The following is a 21611-nucleotide window of genomic DNA, read 5'->3' on the forward strand; positions in this document are numbered from 1 at the left end:
TAATATTTTTTAATGCTTATTTTATTTTTGTACATTTTGACAATGGGAACAATTCATTCAATATTACTCATCATTAATTAATTCTTACTATAACTCAACTTGAATCACAGAAAAATATCTTACCTTAAATTGAATTTGAGATTAAATAAGAATCAGAACGTGCATCTATTGTAGTAACAAACCATATGTGTGTTTTATATATTTTTATATGTGTACATTGGACATTTTCCTTTTTATCATCACTGAGGTAAATATTTTCCCACTCACCCTAGACACAATTGGTTTCCCACTTGTTCATGATCTGCACTTTGATTACATGAATACATTCAATTGTCCACACTGCTAAAATAAGGCTTCACCTGACCAGACCCTAACTAAGGACCAAACGCCTCCTATTAGCCTCTGAACAGCACATTATTCATCATCCAGCAACAGGCATCGCGTTCAGAGTCCCCTCCCAGGTTTCACCCCGAACGGGCACCACCACACACTTTGAATGTTGCTGTATTGATACAGCGTTCTGTGCGAGGAGGAAGGTGAGAGTTGTTCGGCTCCTAATCCTCTTAACTGCGTTATGCTGACCGTCGTCCAAGCCCTGACATGCTGTGCGCCCTTGTAGCTCCCCAAAACCCTAGAGTCAGCATCTCTGCGTCCGTTACGCACAGCTGGAGGGACGTGTGCAGCGGCGAGGGAGCAAGCAGCACGCGCTACAGGTAGGTCCCGCACCCCCACTTAACAAAAACAGCTTCCTGGATTTTATTGGTTTTTTGTTGATATTTTTGGATGTTGGAGGACAACATCACCGGTTTGTGTCGACTTTACATGGTATAATCCGCGCTGGCCTCACAATTAAACCTGAACACGCCCTTTTTGTTCTCAGATTTGTTTGTTTTATTGCTATTAATGCACTGCGCGCTGGGTTAATTAATGTTGCATTAATGATCGATTACTGCACGCGCGCATTTCCTCGCGTTGTTTCCGTACGCGTGGTCATTCCTAATAGAAATAATCAGAAGCAATTTCGGATTTTATTGATTTACTGTGAAGCAGTCCGGTATTTTTTCGCTATTTGTTCAACATGTCTTCAATTCACTCCTTTTTATGAGAAGCCAAAGCCTGCGTGATTATGTAGCCATAGTAACAGGTGGCTGTCTGAACCCCCTGGAATACACACACACACACACACACACACACACACACACGCATACACACACTTCTCTTCAGTAGGTTTTGCTCTGCAACTATGCATCAGGATGGACATTACACACATGTTCATGGTGATGTGATTCCAACTGTTTGCTGCTTTCAGTCCTTCCACAGGTTGCAGCTGCCTGCTGTAGAAGATGAAACACACTGCGTCCGTGTGTGTGTGTCTTATCCATTGGCCACTGGCATCATCCCGCCACTTTACGGAGCTGAAACCATCAAGGAATACCAATGCATCTAACATAACTTCCTGTTTGAAGTCGAGACCATGAGAGCAATGAAGGTGCACTCGCCTCCGAGGAGGAGATTCAAGTGCAGTCGCCTCCTCTTCTTCATCTCAGGTGTGCTGCTGTGCCTCGTCTACACGCTGACTCTGAGGGCAAGGCTGTCAGAGCCTCGAGCCTCCGCCCAGAGGGACCACACTCTCAGAGCAGAGGTGGATGGTGATGGTGATGATGTTGTGGAAGTCAACATTCGGGAGGTGATGGGGTTCAATGAGACGGAGGAGGAGGTTGTCCCACTTGATAGCACCAAACCTCCTCCGGTGATAGTTGTCAACAGAACAGATATCCAACAGTGTATCTACGTAGATCCTCAACCTCCCAAACCTCCACCGACTCAACCACCACCAACCACCCCTCACCCCGCTGGGCAGCCCCCTCAAAGGAAGGGCGATTTTCCAACGGACATCTTCACAGTGGAGCAGCGGCGGCAGGGCTGGGTGGTCATGCACCTCATAGGCATGATCTACATGTTTGTCGCCCTGGCCATCGTCTGTGATGAGTTCTTTGTTCCCGGGCTGGAGGTCATCACCATCAAGCTAGAGATCTCTGATGACGTTGCAGGGGCAACCTTCATGGCGGCTGGAGGCTCTGCACCCGAGCTCTTCACCTCCCTTATCGGAGTCTTTATCTCCCACAGCAACGTGGGCATTGGCACCATCGTGGGCTCAGCGGTCTTCAACATCCTGTTTGTGATCGGCATGTGCGCCATCTTCTCCCGGGAGATGCTGCACCTGACCTGGTGGCCGCTCTTCAGAGACGTGACCTTTTACATCATGGACCTCATCATGCTCATCGTGTTCTTCCTGGACAACATGATCCTGTGGTGGGAGAGCATGCTGCTGGTCCTGGGCTACATCAGCTACGTGGGCTTCATGAAGTTCAACAGTCAGATCGAGCATGCGGTGAAGAGTCAGATCAACAAGCACATGAGTATCGTCAAGGTGTGGACCGCAGAGGAACCAGAAAAGGTCAGTTCGTGTCACACATCTGGATGAGTGTTCTGGTTCAGTTTAATACAAAATTCATGCAAAGAACAACAACATGATTTGTGTTCACACCAAAGTAGTCAAAAACAAGCCGAGTTATTATTATTCTGCATCCACAAAACACGGTTTTATTAGCTCTATCATTCAATGTTTGCTACTCCACATTTCTGATTACATCCACAATTTGGCTCCTTTATTGCAATACATGCAATAATTCAAATCCCTGCTAAACTGAAACATTTACAGAGACAATACTCGTGATTTCACAGTGGCTGCTGTGATGTGTCTGTTTCTTAACAGCTAAAATGAATGTGTTGTGATCTGGTTAAAAGTAGAGACAAAAGTACGAGTCAATTACTTAATAAGTCAAGGTGAAAAAAATGTAATTATCATTTTTCTAACCTATTTAAACAAATATAAAGAATATTGGATCATAAAAATGAATTGGTTGTAGCTCATCTAGTTCTTTGCTCTGTGACAGTAAACTGAATATCTTTAGATCATTGATTGGACAAAACAATGCATTTGAATATGAAATTGTTTTCTAAGAATTTATAAACCAAGCAATCAAATCACACACATGTTCTGCCTATCAGGCACACCACAAACTACTCATGAGGTGGATTAATCTGCTGCTGAAAAAAAACAAAACTAAATGCCTTATCAACTAATTTAAGTATCCAGCTTTTTTAATTGTTTTAATTTTATATCCATGAGCTGATTTGAATTATGGTTTCAAAAGGGTGCTTCTGAATGAGTGCCACATTGTGGAGGAGTCAGCACATATTCAAAGCTGCATTAATAAATGGCTGGTTTTGGTGTTTTGTATTGTTTACAGATATAACAAAAGATACAGACTCATTTGTACACAGTATATTTTCCACCCTTTCATCTGGCCACAGTTGGCTCTGCTGCCTGCTCAGATACAGTGAGAGAGGGACAGTGATTTGTGGGTCCGAGCAGGTGATGGCCTGTATTTGTGTACAATCCTTTGATGGTGCTGAGCAGAAAGGACTCCAGGTGTCACAGACAGTGTGTCACAGTGAGGAAGTGATTGAAATGTCACTCTGTTTCTGTCACAGCCTCAAACTACCAGTGAGTAGACATGTAGAATAAAAGAAAATGGAATAATGTGGCTTATTTAAGTGCGGAAGGCCTGCAGACTAAACGGCGTCCAGCAGCTGACAGAAAGCAGTAAATGTTGGAGCCTGTAATTAACATGCAGAGCTGGGTTTCAGCATTTCAAGTATCGCCAGCACATTCTTCAATGAGCCTGAAGCACGTCTGCCGTCAGAACGCGCTCCCTCCCTGTGAACACTGGGCGTAATGAGGCATGATGCCACATTAATGGGTCAGAATTACTGGAATTAAAAACATAATTCTTCAGGAAGGATATACTTGTATTATCCAACACTTTCCTTTCTGAGCAGTCACAGTCTTATCTCTGTTCAGAGGGTACCTGTTGAATATAGGACTCAAGTTAACGTGCATCATGTTGCTGAGATACAGTAGATGACTCATGCAGGAAACAGTGTTATGAGCAGGGGCGTAGAGTCATTCGAGAAAAATACTTAGTATTGTACCTGAATGAATACCAAAACAAACATCACATGAAAATAAATAATAAAGAAAAAATATATGATGTGCTTTACCGTCATATGATGCAAATCTGTTTCCAGGCAATTTACTGGGAATACATTTCATTCTGCTCAACAGCTCTTTTAATTCAGTCATTTTATCCCTCCAATCACTCCCTTGGGGTCTTTATGAAAGCTGATATCCAGAAGAAACGTATATCCTCTGTAACAACACCTCAAAACCAACATCCCCTGTAATGTGTTTAGGTGTCTTATCATGTCGTCACATACACTGCTGCTTGTTTTAGAATCTACCTGCATGTCCAGCAATTGCTTTGATGAGCTGAAACCTGTGTTTTTAGCACGGGTGGGAGAAGTACTCAGATCTTGTACTTTAAAAAAAAAGTACAAGAGTGTAGGAATACTCTACAAGTAAAAGTCCTGCATTCGAAATGTTAGTAAAAGTAAAAAAGTATTGGCATCAAAATAAACAATAAGTAATAAGTACCAAAAGTAAAAGTACTCATTCTGCAGATTGGTCCATTTCAGAATAATATCTCTGATATGTTTTATAATTATTGATCATTAAAGTGTTCTCAGAGCTGGTAAAGGTGCAGCTTGTTTTAATGACTTTGTATACCACAGGGTAGCTGCTGAATTTACTCCAGGTGAACTAAAGTCTGATTTAAGGGTTGATTATATTTTACATCACTAATCAAAATCTGCAAAGTAACTAAAGGTATTTAATAAATGTAGTGGAATAAAAGTACACGTTTTACCTCTGAACTTTAGTGCAGTAGAAGTACAAAGTAGCGTAAAATGGAAATACTCAAGAAAAGGACAAGTACCTCAATATTGTACTTAAGTACAGTACTTGAGTAAATGTAAATGTGCTTAGTTACTTCCCACCTCTGGTTTTTAGGTGCCTTAATACGACGAGAAATTCTTCTTTTCAGATTTCAGGTGTAGCATGTCATGCATGGATTATGACTAAATATGATTTAACCTCAAATATGTGCAAATACTGTGGAACAGGTGACATTCAGCAGGTTTAAAGACTGGAGAACTCATCGATCACAAAAAAGTAAGAGATGTAAAGAACGAGAATACAAAGCTGTTCTGTATGTGATCCGGTTTTAGTGCCACGTGAATATAAGCGTCCACTAGTACCACCTGAGTGAGTGGTTTTTGCTGTGTGGTAATTTAATCAAACACATTTATTTTGCTGTATGCGGTATGTAAGCCAAGCATCAGCTGAACAAATAAAGGTGTCAAAACTAGATTTTGACTCAGGTGTTGGGATGAAGTTGTCGAGCAGGATCCACTTTAAGGATTAAAGTTGGTGAGAAACTCGTACATAATGAAGTGATAGGATTACTGTACAGTCTGTCTGATTCATACCCGGTGACACAATCAGATTTTATCTGAGCTTCAGAACAGGATTCACGATCAGGATTACATTATATGTGGGATTTTTGGAGATGAAAATCCACTTGATGTATAATGCAGAATATTTTCCCAGTTCGGTTGCACAGTAAAACAAATAGCACTCTGTACTGATTAAGATTAAGTTGTCGTTGACTTTACAGGAGAGTGAAGCTCCACCAGCACCTGCTGCTGCTCCTCCTGCACTAAAAGCTGAAGAAGAGTCCAAACGAGAACCTGAACCTCCCCCCATCACACCTCAACGTAACCAACCACCATCAGACGCCCAAGAGGACAAAGCAAGGCTCAGGGTACAAAAAACATACAGTTGTTTTGTTCATGTGCACTGAAAGGACATGTCATATCATTTATTTTGAAATGTAATCCCCCTTCACTGCACTTTACTCTGCCCCTTTATTAACTCAGTGAAATGCTCCTGTTTGTAAGACTTGTGTCAAATCGACTGCTTGATTAGTCCTGCCCCTTACTGTTGATACCTCAGTAGGCTTTTCATTTTTACTGTTTACAACAATAACATGTTTACAATATTTCAGCTAAGCTGCTCACATGGCTATTGAAAATGAGCATTTCACCTCTTTTCCCCTTTACGTACAAAGTTGTCATACAGTTGCTTGCCTTAGCCTTGGAGGTAACGCTAAGACACTGCTGTAGGTAGCGAGCATGTTAGCCGGACATGCTAACAATTATAACTTCCTTTGAAGCAGCCAAGCACAAACCTCCTTACAGTTATGCTCTGGTGTTTTTATATTTAGAAGTGGACTTTTTAAATAAAGAGCATGCCTTTAAATTCAGCACTATGCTTTATCATATGATCATTTAAACTATGCATTGAAAAATATTTTTTTAGCTTCTTTAGCAATCCATAAATTAGACCCAAGTCTAAAATATTAAATTTTAGCAGGCCCTTGCAAATAAAAATGGTAATTTGCAAAGTTTATAAATGTAATTAAATATATATTGGTGCTAAGGCCATTCCAGGGTTTGCCCTGATTCAACTGAACGTTGAAAGCCATTGCAGCGGTTTGTTTCTGATTACGTATCTTCTGCCCGTTAAGGTGCGTCCCATCCTGCAGCGAGGCGGCAGCTCGGCTTCCCTCCACAACACGTCGCTGAGGAGCACTATCTTTCAGCTGATGATCCACACGCTGGACCCTCTGAGAGAAGGTAACAACCAGAAACAACAATAGTTTTCTGCAGTTACAAGATAACGTCTGGACCCTGGTGGCCCTAATGTCTAGAGTTGATTAAAAAATATTTCTGAAATTAAAAATCAGGAGACAAACTCCTTAAGGTGCCCTTTTCTTATAGTATTTGATCCGTCTGCAGTGACTTTAGAGTGAACAATTCTGAATATCACTTAAAAAAGAAACCCAATAGAGGATAGGAATCACAATTAAAAATAGATTGTTTTGTTTTCTGAGCATCTGTAGTGATATTAAATTGTCAAGGCTGCATTCCTCAAACAACCAAAGAATGTCTGTCTTTTGTTTCTCTCTACATCGAATATTCTATATTATATTACAATAACATATCCTTTCAATGATAACATGCCTTACGAATAAGGAAGCAAACCCCTCTCATATTTGTCTTCAAATCACTGAAACAATTCATTTTAAGAGAGAAGTCTCAGGTCCAGGTTATATATTTGTAGGTAGGTGATTCTGGATGCAGTCGGTCTAGGTTGGTAGTAATTACTTTTATTAACAATGCTGTCAATTAATCAAATAAATATCAACAATACATCAAGTCGGAGGAGCTCTGTGTTGGTAATTTTGTTAATCCAACAATTAACTTTGCTCGATCGACTAGTATGCAGTGACTCAGCTCTGTCCTGGTCTGTGTGTCCTGTCCCTTCCTGTCAGTCAGGGTAACATGATGAACCGACGCGACCTTCAGCCCGTCCTCGCACTCCCGGGCCGCTGTTCCCTCGCTCTCACAGCTCGGCCACCACTGATCCTTAATCAGCTTTTCAATACAGGCTAATAAAAGCTGGATAAGAGCCAGCGTGCTAGCAGACCGAGCTCTTATCTCAGTGGAGCCAGTGAAGCAGCGGGATTGAGCTACTTTGAACTTTATAGTATTTGACTGACACTTATACTTATAGAACCTGTAACAGACTGACTTAAAAAAATACTCTTTGTGTCCTCTGGGGTTTGTATGTTGGTCCATTCAAATTACACAGGGAGGGATGCTTTGTAAAACTGATGCTTTTTATGTGTTGTTCAATAAAAAACTTTGGTCCAGGCATATTGTCATGGAAAAGGAATTCTTGAAAATCTCGATCTATAGTTGAAAGTCTAGTATTTGGCATCAGCACAGATTCCTATCAGTTTGAGGGGACACTGTGCAGTCAACTGCAATAAAAGTATAATGGCTCAGAAGTGAAAATGGTTGCTGTGCGTTTCCATCCGTAGAGACAGCCCTTAGAGGGGCCATGAAAACACCGGGCCTGAGGAAAGCCAGGAGAGGTAAGAGCGGCAACAGAAGATACGTAAGGTCTCTGTTCCTCAACTACATGTCTCTGGGCTGTTGTATCCTGTCATGCGTCCTGTCGTGATTGTACTGTTCATTCTCAAATTCAACCCTGTCCCCCATTTTGAGATTGCTAAACAATTATTGGATTACAATGTGGAATCCATGGGAAAACAATTATTCCACATTCCAGCTTTACTTAATTGTCTGACCATAATACATCTCAAAAAGGACATTTTATCTGTAGGTACATGTTATGTATGTTAGCCTCATAATTTGACGTGATAATAATGTCATGTATTTCTGCCAATCAGAGACTTCCTTTAATGGTGATGTTAGAGGGGAGGGGTCAGTTCAGAGGAAAGGTAAGACTTTTTGGCTGTCGTTGACATCGTTGTGGTTGTGATTGTGGATGTTGTTGTTGGTGTCAGTCCAAGCTGCTTCTGTTGCATCAATATTTCCGTACTGGTTGTGAAGTTGACATTAGATGCGTGTTGCATGTTCCTGTGTTTGCATCCACTAGTTTCTGCATTGTTGTGAGACAAATTTTACAGAGCCGGAGAGTGAGTCTAAGGCATGTTGGCTTGGTTGCACAGTCCTGCTCATGGACAAAGTATCTCTGGATTGAGATTAAAAGCCTCCATGTTGTATTTGAGCAATGATTCTCTTGATTGCAGCAAAGAACAAAGTAAAGCCTCTGAAAGTCCCCGACAAGGGCAAATTAGAGAGAAAGTCACATCATGGCCACTCTGAAGGTGAGTTTTATGTTGGACACTAACACATTTTGATAGAAGCCCGCAGTCAGATAAGAAGATATAATTTAGCTAAGCACAAAGAAAGTAGCATAGCTAGCAGCTAACCCTAATCTCAAATAAAATTATTTTCAACCATGTAACTAATTACATACCGTATTGACAGAGGGAGGAGAAAAGTTGATATAGCATAGCATAAAGCATACAAAAATGTGATTTATAGATATTTCTCATTTTAAAAAGGTAAATCTAGACATCAGGCATGTTCTGTATCTTCTTATAATTTGTTTTATGACTGTTGAGTGTTTTTTGATAAGCTTGTGGTATTTATTGTTTAAAGGTTTGAATGCTGAAAGTACAGCATTGATATAAATGATCGGTTGTGTATGGATCCTTAAAAATTGTGTGGGGGTGGAAGGAGGTTGTGTTTCTGTGGAGTAATGAGATCCTTCAGATTCTGAGAGGCAGAGCAAAGTGGAGCTGCAGGGAGTCTGGAGAGGCCTTAATGAGCCCCAATCAATCAGCCTTATGATTAACATACAGATGGGACTGTGTGTATTTCCGTGTGTGTCTGTGTGAATCCTTTTTTCCTCCATTACTGGAACGTGTTTTTCTCCCAACACTCCAATCACTCCCACTTGCTCTTGATAGTGGCCCACACAGCATAAACATTTTGGGGGCCCATGCAAAGGTCTGTAGTTAAAGTGCTACATTGTTAATGTTGGAATCAGATAGTTAATGTTAGCTGTTAGCAGCTAGTGATCAGCATGGTCCTGTTATGCTAACATTAACAGAAGTTGCATCAAGTTACATCACAATTTGTTCAAGCTCTATTCAGTTCAAATTTAATGAATACTATATTTTCATAGCAATATGAAATAAGTATTGGAGAGGTAATTATAACCTTTCTGACACTAGTTCTAAGTAGCTTATAGTACACAATTAAAACTACTATGCTAGATTTTGAAAGTATACATCGTCTTATAATTCTGCATGTTCTTCCTGTTTCTGCAGATGCTGATCAGAAGCTAACTGAGCTAGCCACTGATGCTAATGAAGCTGCTGGAGCACCAAAGGGAGCTTCAGCTGAGCCGTCTACCTCACAGCCCCAAAAGGCCGAAGAGGCGACTGGAAAGACGACTGACCTGCCAGACGAGTCAAAGGTATGTAAAGAATTGAACTGAAGAATGACTATCATTCACAAATATCTGAATAAACTTCACTAGTGTGCTTGCACCTGCAGGCAGCAGCAGGGGGGTCAGAAGGCTCTCAGGGCAGCAGTGAGGATGAGTGTGATGACGAGGGAAGTGAAGACTCTGATGAGAGTGAAGGTGATGACCTCGATGATGAGGAAAAGAAGGAGGAGGAAGAAGAGGAAGAGACTGAACCGCTGTCTTTAATGTGGCCCGACACCAGACGCAAGCAGGCCACCTACCTGTTCCTGCTGCCCATCGTGTTCCCGCTGTGGCTCACGCTGCCCGACGTCCGCAACCTGGTGAGTAGCAACCAAATTCTTCTACCTCATACTTTGACACATCTCAGAGCTGAGTATTGTACTCTTTTCTCCACTTTATTTGTCTGAGGTAAATACAAAATGTGTATCTCCAGACATTTGTTTATATTACCAAAGCTTTTGTGTGTGTGGAGGAGCTGGAAGCTCACCTTTTGGAAACAAGCAAATCTTATCACCCACATAAAAATGAGTTTAACATGTTTATTTAAAGGACTGTATTTATTCATCTTGATACATGTCTCAGTGTCAGGTTATCTGAACTCGTTTTGTAATCTATAGGCGTCCAGGCGGTATTTTGCCATGACGTTCATCGGCTCCATCCTGTGGATCGGAGTTTTCTCCTACCTGATGGTGTGGTGGGCTCATCAGGTTGGTTAACCCTTCGTAGTCTCGTTTGAATAAACTAAAAACCATTGTGACATTTGGGTTTTGAATGTAGAAAATGCAAGCAAGGTTTTATAAGAAACGTTTAAAATAATTGGGATGAAATGATAAAGAATGAAATCATTTTCCAGTAATTGAAAGAGTCAAATGAGAAAAACATTGATGTCCCAATTCTTCAGTCGATGGCTGTCTGCAATGTTTAAGAAAGTGTATAGTATTATTCTAAACTACTTGCTGAATTTGAGGTTTGATTTAACCTTACCTGATTAGTACATTCCTGCAACACAAGGACTTAAAGGAAAAATAGTGGCTTTTGTGCTTTCTTGCATTTACTTTAATTGCTTTCAAGTACGATACAACTGAGCAGACGTTTAGGAAATAAAGGGGCTTACGTTAGCCTGAATCTGGATAACAGCATCTGTAATGCTCACCCATTTAAAAATCCGTTTTGTATGATATGAACAAAATATAAAGTGTAATATTTGAAATAAAGCCCTCCGGTAAAAGAGAACATTTATTTTTAGTTGCAATAAGAGTTACCTTGCTTTACTTGAGGATGCATTGACGCTGTTTCTTGTGTTTCAGGTGGGAGAGACTGTAGGCATCTCGGAGGAGATCATGGGTCTCACCATCCTGGCAGCCGGGACGTCCATCCCTGACCTGATCACCAGTGTGATCGTGGCTCGGAAAGGTCTGGGGGACATGGCCGTGTCTAGCTCAGTGGGCAGTAACATCTTCGACATCACTATAGGGTAAGTTTGAAGTGGAGTAGAAGTATGAAGTAGCATAACATAGAATTATTGAATTTAAGTAAAGATTAAAGGTGCTCGTCAAATAGTGACCTTTAAACTTGACAGAAACCGGTGTATCTTCTCTGGTTTCAGCCTGCCGGTGCCGTGGCTCATATACACTGTGTTACACAATGGCGAGCCGGTGACCGTCAGCTCAAACGGCCTGTTCTGTGCCATCGTGCTGCTCTTCATCATGCTCCTCTTCGTCATCATCTCCATCGCCGTGTGTCGCTGGAAGATGAGCAAGATGTTGGGTTTCACCATGTTCGCTCTGTACTTTGTGTTCCTCGTGCTCAGCATCCTGCTGGAGGATCGCATTCTCATCTGCCCCATCTCAATCTGAAGCACCGCCACACATGACGTAGAATATGCAGACTGGATCAGTACTATACCGAGGGTGTGTTACATAGAAAAAGCCAGCCTGATGTCAAGAGCTGAGCTGGTGCACAGTAGCCACATTGTAGAAACAGTAAAAGAGCAGTAATAATGAAGAAAACAATCCACCCTCAACATAGTTTAGCATCATACGTCTGCAACATTCACCAATATTGAGCAGCTACCTTTCTGTCCCCACTTTATTTTAGTGTTTGAAACTAACGGAAGCCCAGACGGCCATGTTTCAAACAACTGATGGATTTTATTACATTTTACAAAATAAATCAAAAGTTATTTGTCATTATCTTGAAATTAAAAAAAAAACATGTTTTGAGTTACATTTCAAGCTCTACACATATTATACACAACACCTGTTAACATGTATTAACATCATATGCCAACAAGCATCTGTGATTGTGTGTGCAAAAAGAAGAAACTATGGTGAACTTCCTCTTTAAGTTTACTCAATTAAACTAGCCACTGGACTCTGTCATCTCCTGTTCCTGCGTGTTACGGTGTAGAAACGAGTCCTTTGACTAAAAATGTACTGTATGTAAGAATATGAAACTTTGGGGCAACAAAATAACAGTGTTAGATAGGATTCAGATGCATTTACTGATACAAGTTAGAACTCCACTGTAGCAGCTGGATATATTTGGATGTGACTGCTCAATTATCTACAAAGAAAATACTAATTCACAATCAAATTGTACCAGAAATGAATTCAAAACAGAACATCATTTTATCGAGGTGTGTAAGAGTTTGTGTGCGTAGTGTTTCTCCAATGTTGTTATCATAATGCTGCAGTGACTTGAAGAGATGAATCAATCCGTTACAGCAGTGAGGGTCTCTTTAAACCTGCTGGATGCAACTTCATTGTGTATGTTTAGTCTTCTCTCTAAAACTGTGCTGTATTCATTGTTTGTTCCGTGTAGAAAATAATGTTTTGTGTGAAGAGATCTTTCATGTTGTAAAGACCATCCTGCGGTGGGGAGAAACAGTGATTGTGTATGGGACTGTCTTAGATGTGAGAAAAAACCCTGAGGCGTCAAGTTGTCAGGAGCTACCGTCTTGTTAAACTCTGTTGTTGGATTGAAGTGGATGCAAACATGTGTTATTGATAAGAAAACTATCAGTATTTAAAACTAAAATGTCATGCTGCAATAAATTATTTTTTTAACAGTGGACTAAAGCTGTGTTCAATAATTCACTTTGTTCATGATTCTGTCGTAAGTCATTCCAGTTTATATACTGTTAAGTCATTTAATGTAAAAACATAATATAGTATACCTCATAAATATGTCATTTTATAATTGAATGTTTAAAAATGTTCTATCATATAGAATGTCATAAAATCATATTGTTATTGCTAAAATATTAGGGCTGAACGATATATCGCATTTGCGATAATATCGCGATATGACCAAGTGCGATGTTCTAATCGCGAAAGTCTGCGATTTAAAAAAAAAAAAAAAATTAATTATTATTTTTTTTTTTTTTAAAAAACAAAAAAAAACTTTTTTTTATATCATTTAAAAAATCATACAGTACATATCAACATACAAACGTACAAGGGGTACACACGTATAAAAATACATCAACATTATAAAGAAAGGCTGCGATTATACTCTGTTCACGTGATATGCGGGAGTAAAACGAGATTGTCTAACCACAGAGGCTGCACTCTGGTCACGTGACACAGGGAGCAAAGTTTTGAAACAGTCTACCGGAGAGAACTCGCAAGCAAAGCTAGCTGTAACCTACTCAATGGCCTCAGGCTCAACAGAACCAGACCCTGCGGGGCTAGTTTCAAAGCGGAAATACACATCAGTCGTGTGGGACTATTTCGGTTTTAAGAAAGAAGATGTTGCACAGTGTCAGGTACTGTGTAAAACCTGCCTGGTCAGAGTTGGTACATCACGGGGCAACACTACCAATTTGTACCAGCACCTAAAAACGCAGCACAAAACAGTGTATGATAGATGTATGGCTACAAAATCAAGCAGTGTGCAGAATAATCCTAGTAAAGTTAATCGGCAAGGATCACTGACCGAACTGTTTGAAGGTGTTACGCCATATGAACGCAGTTCAAAGCGGCACACGGAAATTACCAAAGCAGTAACCCAATGCATCGCGAAAGACATGATGGCCGTCAATACGGTGACCAAGCTTGGGTTCAATAATTTGGTAACTACGCTGGATAAGAGGTACAAAATGCCCTCCCGCACGTATTTTAGTCAGACTGCCCTTCCGGAGCTACATATGCAGTTTAGGCAGAAAGTAGCAGCGGACTTGAAGGCTGTGGAGTTTTTTGCGGCTACAACAGACATGTGGTCAAGCCGTACAGCGGAGCCTTATCAAAGCCTTACGGTCCATTATATCTCTGAAGACCTCCACCTCGAAGCTCGCAGCCTTCAAACGGCCTACTTCCCCGAAGACCACACAGGCGAAAACATTGCTGCTGGCCTGAGAGAGGGGCTTGCGTGCTGGGATCTCACTGAAGACAACCTTGTCTGCATAACGACGGACAACGCGTCAAATATGGTGAAAGCAGCACAGCTGAACGAATGGACCAGACTCCAGTGTTTCGGACACAGATTACATCTTGCTATTGGTAAGTTTCTGCTGAGAGAGAGAGAGAGTGTGTGTGTGTGTGTGCATGCACGCGCCTGTGTATCACTCTCTCCCACAAACACACACCACACTATTATTTCCCTTGTTCTTTAATGCTGTTAATTCTAGTTATGTTATGTCAACCCAACGCTGATGTACCCACCTCTCCTTATGTATTTTCTTTTTTGTTTTTGTCTTATGGTCTGATGTTCTTGTATGTCATGATGTATGTAACAATAGCTTTGGCAACACTGTTCCCATAGTCATGCTAATAAAGCAAATTTGAGAGAGAGAGAGAAATGGTGAAACCTTGTATCACACAACTGCAATTGTTTGAGTTACACTAATTTTACTTTTTTACTTAATTTTTTTTTCCTCCAGAAAATGCAATCAAAGATGATAGAGTATCCAGAGCAATAGGGCAGTGCAGGAAGTTGGTGGGGCACTTCTCCCACAGTTGGAAGAAAAAGGCAGCGCTCACTGAGGCACAGAAGGAGCTTAAGCTTCCTGAGCACTCTCTCATTACTGAGTGCCCTACAAGATGGGGGTCCAAAGAGAAAATGATTGCCAGAGTGCTGGAACAGATGACAGCCATATCAAAGGTATTGTCAGGTGACCAACATGCACGCCCCCTCATCCCAACCTGGCAGGATGCTGCCGTGTTGAAGTCCATTCATAAGGCACTGCATCCTCTCTCCGAATTTACTGATGCTCTTTCTGGAGAGGAGTATGTGAGCATCTCCTACCTCAAGCCAGTTCTCCATCTTCTGGCAACATCAGTCTTGGCTGAAGATGCTGAGGACACTGATCTGACTAGATCAATTAAAACCAAGGTCCTGGCTTACCTCAACGACAAGTATAGTGACCTCATCACCCAGGAGCTTTTGGATGTTGCGTCTTTCATGGACCCTAGGTTCAAAACGCAATACATCAGCGCAGACAACCTTCCTGCCATTAAGGCCAGACTGAAGACAGAAATGGTGGAATCAGCAAGACGTACACATAATCAGGTCAATCCTTGAAAATAATTTTTCCACAAACACATACTATAATAGGTATATATAAGCTAACTGCAAAACTAATGTCTCTTTTCCCATCTGGCAGGAGAAGAGGTCTCGCACTGAAACCGCTCAAAATTCTCCAAGTGCACAGGCCTCTGGGGGAAAGGCAAAGAAGTCTCTTGGTAGTCTTTTTAAAACCAGTGTGGCCTCTTCAGCTTTGCCTCTGCCACTTGAAGATGTCGTGGAGGCAGAGTTGAATAGTTACCTGTTGAGCCCTGTCATTGACGGAGAGGATGATCCCTTAGCCTGGTGGAAGGTGCACAACATTCACTTTCCACGACTGTGCAAGATGGCCCGCAAATATCTATGTGTGCCAGCCACAAGTGCCCCCTCAGAGCGTTTGTTCAGCACTGGAGGGAATATAGTGACTTGCACTCGCTCATCCTTAAAGCCAGCAAAAGTTGATATGCTGGTCTTCCTAGCAAAAAACCTTGAGCTATGATGATTATGGCTGGCAGAGCCATACTCATTGTGCACTTTAGTTTGTGCTGTGTTACTGTTACTGCAGATAATCAAGATGTTCAGCCAATTAATAAAGGTGTGTTTGTGTGTGTATACAATTGCTATATTATGTTTGCACTTTATGTGTAATGTTACTGACTAGTTTTATTTATTTAATATTATTTTTTAATTTAATGACTTTCTAGCAGTTCACAGATGTCGAAAGTCGAGTGTGGTAAAGCCACAGATTGTTTTTTTATATATATATATATATATTTCTGCACATTGTACTGACTTTCATTTTAATGTTTACACCAGGGTTCCTTGTCAGCACTTTATGCTCAGATGTTACTATACTATGCTCAAGGATGTTACTACTCAAAATATACTATTGTGTATGTTCAAATATACTGTTTTGATTGAATTAGTTGTCAGTCATCATTCATGCAAACTCATGTCATCATAACAGAGGTATGTCTTCCAGGAAAGAACAGTTTAAAATTAATGTAATATAGTATTGGCCATACTATATGATGTTTTGCTTGTCAATAATACAGAAGACAAAGTCCTTAAAAAATAATCGCATATCGCATCGCAATCGCAATATTGGCGCGAAAAATCGCAATTAGATTATTTTCCATAATCGTTCAGCCCTATAAAATATCCATAAAAAAGTATTATAGTCTTGCATACTATTAAATATAAAAGTAATATTATAGTACGGGTAATATATTGGATGTTGACATTCATGATTTTAGCTAGCTGTTGTTACCGAGCTCCCAGGAAGAATGGCAACACTTTGTTACGTTGCTGTTGCCACGCATGCAGGTAGCATGACATGATGTCAGCATACCAAAGTATAAGTTAAAGACGCCTAACGGAAAAACAATAATACTAGGTGTACATATTATGCTTAACCAAAATGCATCAGTTGTATATTTGACCCAAACATTGCAATGCCGATTAAAATAAAGCTTATTTAAAAGTGTCGAAAAAACATACATTCAATGCAATATATACACCTGCTGTTTGCCTAAAAAAACTCATGAATCCTTTTGAAATATAATCAAGTCATTATTAAATTAGTACTTCATAGAAAAGAAAACAAAAGCCAACACTGAGTGTAAGTGATTTTATTTACAGATAAACAGTCCTGTGGATCCGGTTGCTGTACAGGACCACCACATGTTATAAAATGTGATTTCTACAAAGGGCTAACAATTCAAAATGTACACAGCCCCAGATCCTGCAAAATCATTCATTTGTACAACTTTAAACACAACAGATATCCACAGATGGATGGCAGCTTTTTTTCTTTCCAGCAGCTGACATCGTAGCCCTCTTCCCTCTTCAGAGGAAAAGTGCAACTTCCTGACTTTTTCCAGTTAGTTTTCCACAAATCACACATGGTTGACATTCATGAGACCGTCAATAGTCTAGACTCGAGGGTCCTCCTTCAACCGTGGCGTCAGTCATCCGTTTAGATTAACATTCAGAAACAAGAAATGTAGTTCATCTCCGGCTTGGATCCAGTTCTATTCAAAATGTATTTGGTATCATTTTCCCTCACAGAATTTTTTCAAAACTTTAACGTGTCAAAAATGTGTTTCCTTTCCGCTATTTTGATAGAAATACAATCAGAACTTGAGCTTTAAAAATGCAGAAGTAGATATGTGCAAATGTGTACAGCGATGTTTCTATACTTCCAGAAATACAAGTGACATTTTCAAACTTCAGCATGTTACATTTGCAAACATAAAAAAAAGGAAAAGGAAACAGAGTGGGGGTGGGGGGGACATGAGGACATTTATAAAGGTTCAATTTTGACATTTATGCATTTGTGATGCATTAGAAAGGAAGGTTACCTACAGAGTGCCAGCAGCATGTTTGATCAGGTTTTAGACGGTGGTTTCAAGGTGGTTTACATACACATGTAACAACAAACAGGTCCTGTCCGCTCTGACTGCATCATGAACATTTCCTTTGGGCACTGATATGAGGATCCATTTTTGGTTTGATATAAAAAACACAAAGCAATGACAATCACAAAATCAAGAAAAATTCAGAAACCACCAAACATCTCCGTGCTCATCAGGCTGTGGGAGCCCCTCTGTGAGTGTGAAGCAGAGATCTAAGTCATTCAACACCTTCACAGGCTGAACATTCAGAGGCTGGTTCGTGCATGACAACTCAAACAATTAGAGAGAGTCTGGTGAAGCTTCTTCTTCTTCTGGGATATCACCAACAAATAACCTCCTAACAACGTTTTTTAGACGTTATGGAAAAACCTGTTTTTGTCCTCTGTTGCAGTGGTGTGAGCGATTCCTTTGGTGTGAAAAAGGTAAAGTAACTGACTCATTAAGGATACAATATGAAAATTAAACTCAGAAGATATGCGACTTAAAGAACTGTAAACCTCCAACATGGCTGCCAGAATGTGTATCATTTAAAAAGGGGTACAGGAGAGAGGATATGCTGACATACCATTTGGGTTCAGAGCAGCTTCTGTATGTTGAGGACAAAGTGTTCATACTGTAGTGAGGGAATTCACCCCAACAGTCGGCACTCTTAGGACAAACATGATGAGCAGTAATACTGATATGTCCAGCGCAGTGCTCCACTGGGGAAGTAAACTCAATATCTACACCAGGGGTGTCCAAACATGTTTCACTGAGGGCCACATACAGAGAACTATAGGAAGGGCTGGGCCCCTCAGTAGAGGTGAGTTATTTTGCCTCATCAGTAAACTTATAAGTTAGCAAAGCCAATGAAATGTAGCTAGAATATTCTTGATTATAGAATATGCTTAAAGACAATTACAGCCTTCATGCCATCCATGAATGGGATTTATTTATTTAGCTACAAAAAGTGTTGGCAGCTCCTTGCTTAAAACGAAGCCTCATTTGTTATGAACACATGAATAAAGTGTAAGATATTTGTACATACAGCTCTGGAATAAATAAGAGACCTCTCCCATTTTTTCTTAAATCTCAATCTCTACATGTATGGCAGCCATTCCAGGGTCTGTTGAATTCCAACACAGAGAAATGTTGTCAGTGGTTTATAAAATACAATCCATTTTTTATTGTTTTTGCTCAAACACATACCTATAAAAAGTACAACCAGAGGAACTGATAATGCTGCAGTGGTCTCTTAATTCTTTTCAGAGCTGTAGATATTTAGGAAGTACAATATAAGATTTGCACAAGTTTCAGGTGTGGGCCATATTCCATTTTACTTTAAGATTTGATGCGGGCCAATTCAAAATGGACAACGGGCTGCAGTTGGCCCCCAGTCGCAGTTTGGACACCCCTAATCTAGACCTTTTTTTGATATTGTTGGAGACAGGCGAGAAAACAAACTAAATACTGTTGAGGAATAAACTTTTACATTAAAGTTAAACACAGAGAACTAACTGGATTTAGAAGCAGACCCTGGATAGACATTGAAGGCAGAGTTTAAAAAGTGTATTTCAAACAGTTAAATCTGATCAGTTTATCGACTGATTATCTGTCAATTTATAAAGTGGTTAATCATTTTCCCGAATGATATGCTTAACATTTGTCTATAACGCTTTTCAGGTTTTTTTATAGAGCCCACTGCAAACATGTTTACAGCAGTAAAACAGTCCAAATCCTCTACTTACTTTTCTGTGAATGTATTGATTTTTCCAGCAATATTTTTTACTTTTCTCCTAGTCATCATTCACAAACTCTGAATCCATTCTGCAACATGGTGTCCAGATCAGTCCGGTTTAAAGTGCGAGGCGAGAAAACGCCCGGCGACCACGCTAAAACTTTGAAGGCCCGACAAAAACAAGACAATAGATAAAGCTTACTTTGTATAAATAGAGTTCAAGTTAAAATATTGCTAATGAGTCTTCATATGCTGCATGACTTTACAATATAAATGCATTTTTAAAAATCCACTACTGCTGTGTATTTACAGTCATTTTCACAGGAAGAAACTGCATGAGTGTGTGTATGAGCGGTGCGAGTGGTCTTTCCTTCTTCAGTTAATGACATAAAGTTTGATTCTAGTTTCAGGCTGACTGCTGTCAACTGTCTTTTTATGATCCCTTTACATTCACAGTCTCCAACAGGTTTCCTGAGCTCGTCTTAAAGCAATGATGTGGGGTGAAGAAAGTTCGTCCTGGTGTGTGAGCGTGTGTGTGTATGTGTGTGTGTTTACAGGTAAGGCTCCCCAAACGTCCGGCGGCACTCCATGACCCCTGTGCTGGGAGGACGGTCACAGTTGTGGGTCAGCTTCACCACGCTCGGCATGAGGCGGTCATACGCCAACTTGTACTCTCGATCAAACGCGTCTGAGGAGGGGGGGGGGTCACATCGACATTATTACAATATAATAAACAGAATGTCCTGTAGTGATCATCCCGCAGAGATATCAACAGATTATTGACACCCGCTCACATGGTCCTGTGGTTGTAGTTTTGGCAACTTTTTGAAACTATTTGATCAAAAAACGAATGCGTGTACCCGCTTGATGTGTGATGTTTGTCATATGAACTTGAAAGATGATGATACTTTATGTCGATGTTGTGTTTACTGCTGGTTCATTCTGTCCCAAACTGGCCGAAAACCAACAGCTATTAATCCAGGTTTATATTAATTATTGCTTTTTTATTGAAGATATCCTGGAACACTTAAATATAGTGAACGTAAAATGAAATAAGTGACACAGATGTCAAATCTGCTTTGTATGGTGTCTTTGAACCTTAGAAAAGAGCCATGTGTAATGATTACAATATAAAACAATGACTCACCAATATCGATGTTGTCTTTTCCCAGAGCCACCAGGGAGAGGAAGAGGATGTCTCTGTACAAACTCCTGAGGACGAAAAGTCAAGGTTAAGGGACATAAAGAAATAATACCTTTGTTTAATTAATAACAGACACACCCGTGATGTATTGAATAGGTTCTGAAGGAGCCCTGAATCAACTTACAAAGGGTTGAATTTCGCTGTAAATGTAATGTGATTTACAATGGTTTATATCTTGGTATTGGTCCGTGTTTGTAATAGTATCAGTTATTAGTGGGTTGGGGTTGGTTGAGGCAGGTCAAAGGGAAATGGGCGGGACTCAAAGTATATTTAGCCACCTGTGTGAGGTGTGGGGAAGAGAGGACTGCTGTATTTGTGCTGGTAGCAAATAGCTGTGATTACTCTGATCATGTTTTCATGATTTGTTCAACATCTCCCCCTCTCAGCGACTCCTCCTAAAGTTACTGCAGGTGCAAAGGTGTTTTAAAGAGGTGCTGGTGGCTCTGAAGTTAAATGAATAAATAGGCATCATGTGACATGTCGAGCTGACCTTTGCCTTTTGACCCCGAGTGTGTGCGCCAGCAGCTGCAGCAGCTGAGCCATGGGCCGGCTCAGGTCATTCCTCTGGATGCTCTTCACCACGCTCTGCAGCAGCTCCTCGCTGAACGGCTTCTCCTCCTCCGGGACCGGCCGGGACAGAGGGTAACCCACATCTGCCAAAACACACACACATAGTTTAGCGTTGACTTGTCATATTAGTGATGAAGACATGAAACAGCAATGCAAAATGAAGATGGATTTGTCAGATAAACCTCCAGTTTCACTCAGTACTTTGGGCTGGGTATCTGTAGCCGTATACTGCAGGAGTACGATCCATTCAAGGTAACAATATTCTCAAAACAATATTGTTACTGTTAAAAAATAACTTAT

At 40.5% G+C, this 21611-nt stretch overlaps 3 protein-coding genes across 4 annotated transcripts in view; 2 read left to right on the top strand and 1 right to left on the bottom strand.

Moving 5' to 3' along the window:
• Positions 1-527: 527 nt before the first annotated feature.
• Positions 528-12958, top strand: LOC134862672 (sodium/potassium/calcium exchanger 1-like). Of its 2 annotated transcripts, none has more exons than XM_063880684.1 (9): positions 528-713; positions 1310-2458; positions 5643-5789; positions 6555-6663; positions 9738-9886; positions 9967-10218; positions 10516-10605; positions 11206-11372; positions 11505-12958. In XM_063880684.1, exons 2-9 carry the CDS (start codon positions 1475-1477, stop codon positions 11752-11754), a joined length of 2148 nt encoding a protein of 715 aa, XP_063736754.1. In that variant the 5' UTR covers positions 528-713; positions 1310-1474; the 3' UTR covers positions 11755-12958. The 2 variants fall into 2 exon arrangements, with proteins under 2 accessions (XP_063736754.1, XP_063736755.1); XM_063880685.1 differs by lacking the exon at positions 528-713 and adding an exon at positions 733-825.
• A 665-nt stretch (positions 12959-13623) lies between these two features.
• Positions 13624-16549, top strand: LOC134862583 (E3 SUMO-protein ligase ZBED1-like). The gene is made up of 3 exons (XM_063880580.1): positions 13624-14400; positions 14781-15409; positions 15504-16549. The coding sequence occupies exons 1-3, from the start codon at positions 13773-13775 to the stop codon at positions 15900-15902; spliced, it is 1656 nt and encodes a 551-aa protein (XP_063736650.1). The 5' UTR covers positions 13624-13772; the 3' UTR covers positions 15903-16549.
• A 470-nt stretch (positions 16550-17019) lies between these two features.
• LOC134863449 (C-myc promoter-binding protein-like) overlaps positions 17020-21611 on the bottom strand; it is a 60017-nt gene continuing 55425 nt past the window's right edge. The window contains exons 31-33 of the mRNA XM_063881975.1: positions 21232-21394; positions 20685-20749; positions 17020-20225 (exon numbers count right to left, since the gene is read on the bottom strand). Of these exons, the coding sequence (XP_063738045.1) occupies positions 20089-20225; positions 20685-20749; positions 21232-21394 (365 nt within the window). The 3' untranslated portion in view covers positions 17020-20088. The remainder of the gene's footprint in view (positions 20226-20684; positions 20750-21231; positions 21395-21611) is intronic.

Source organism: Eleginops maclovinus, chromosome 4 (genome assembly GCF_036324505.1).
Source record: "Eleginops maclovinus isolate JMC-PN-2008 ecotype Puerto Natales chromosome 4, JC_Emac_rtc_rv5, whole genome shotgun sequence".
NCBI classification, from domain to species: Eukaryota; Metazoa; Chordata; class Actinopteri; order Perciformes; family Eleginopidae; genus Eleginops; species Eleginops maclovinus.

Bases quoted from the DNA above. Each gene is read 5' to 3' on its own strand.
- LOC134862672 (XM_063880684.1), top strand. From the start codon at position 1,475: ATGAGAGCAATGAAGGTGCACTCGCCTCCGAGGAGGAGATTCAAGTGC. The intron at 5,790-6,554 runs GTACAAAAAACA...CTGCCCGTTAAG, and splicing joins AGGACAAAGCAAGGCTCAGG to GTGCGTCCCATCCTGCAGCG. The intron at 6,664-9,737 runs GTAACAACCAGA...CTGTTTCTGCAG, and splicing joins GCTGGACCCTCTGAGAGAAG to ATGCTGATCAGAAGCTAACT.
- LOC134862583 (XM_063880580.1), top strand. From the start codon at position 13,773: ATGGCTACAAAATCAAGCAGTGTGCAGAATAATCCTAGTAAAGTTAAT. The intron at 14,401-14,780 runs GTAAGTTTCTGC...TTTTTCCTCCAG, and splicing joins CAGATTACATCTTGCTATTG to AAAATGCAATCAAAGATGAT. The intron at 15,410-15,503 runs GTCAATCCTTGA...CCCATCTGGCAG, and splicing joins CAAGACGTACACATAATCAG to GAGAAGAGGTCTCGCACTGA.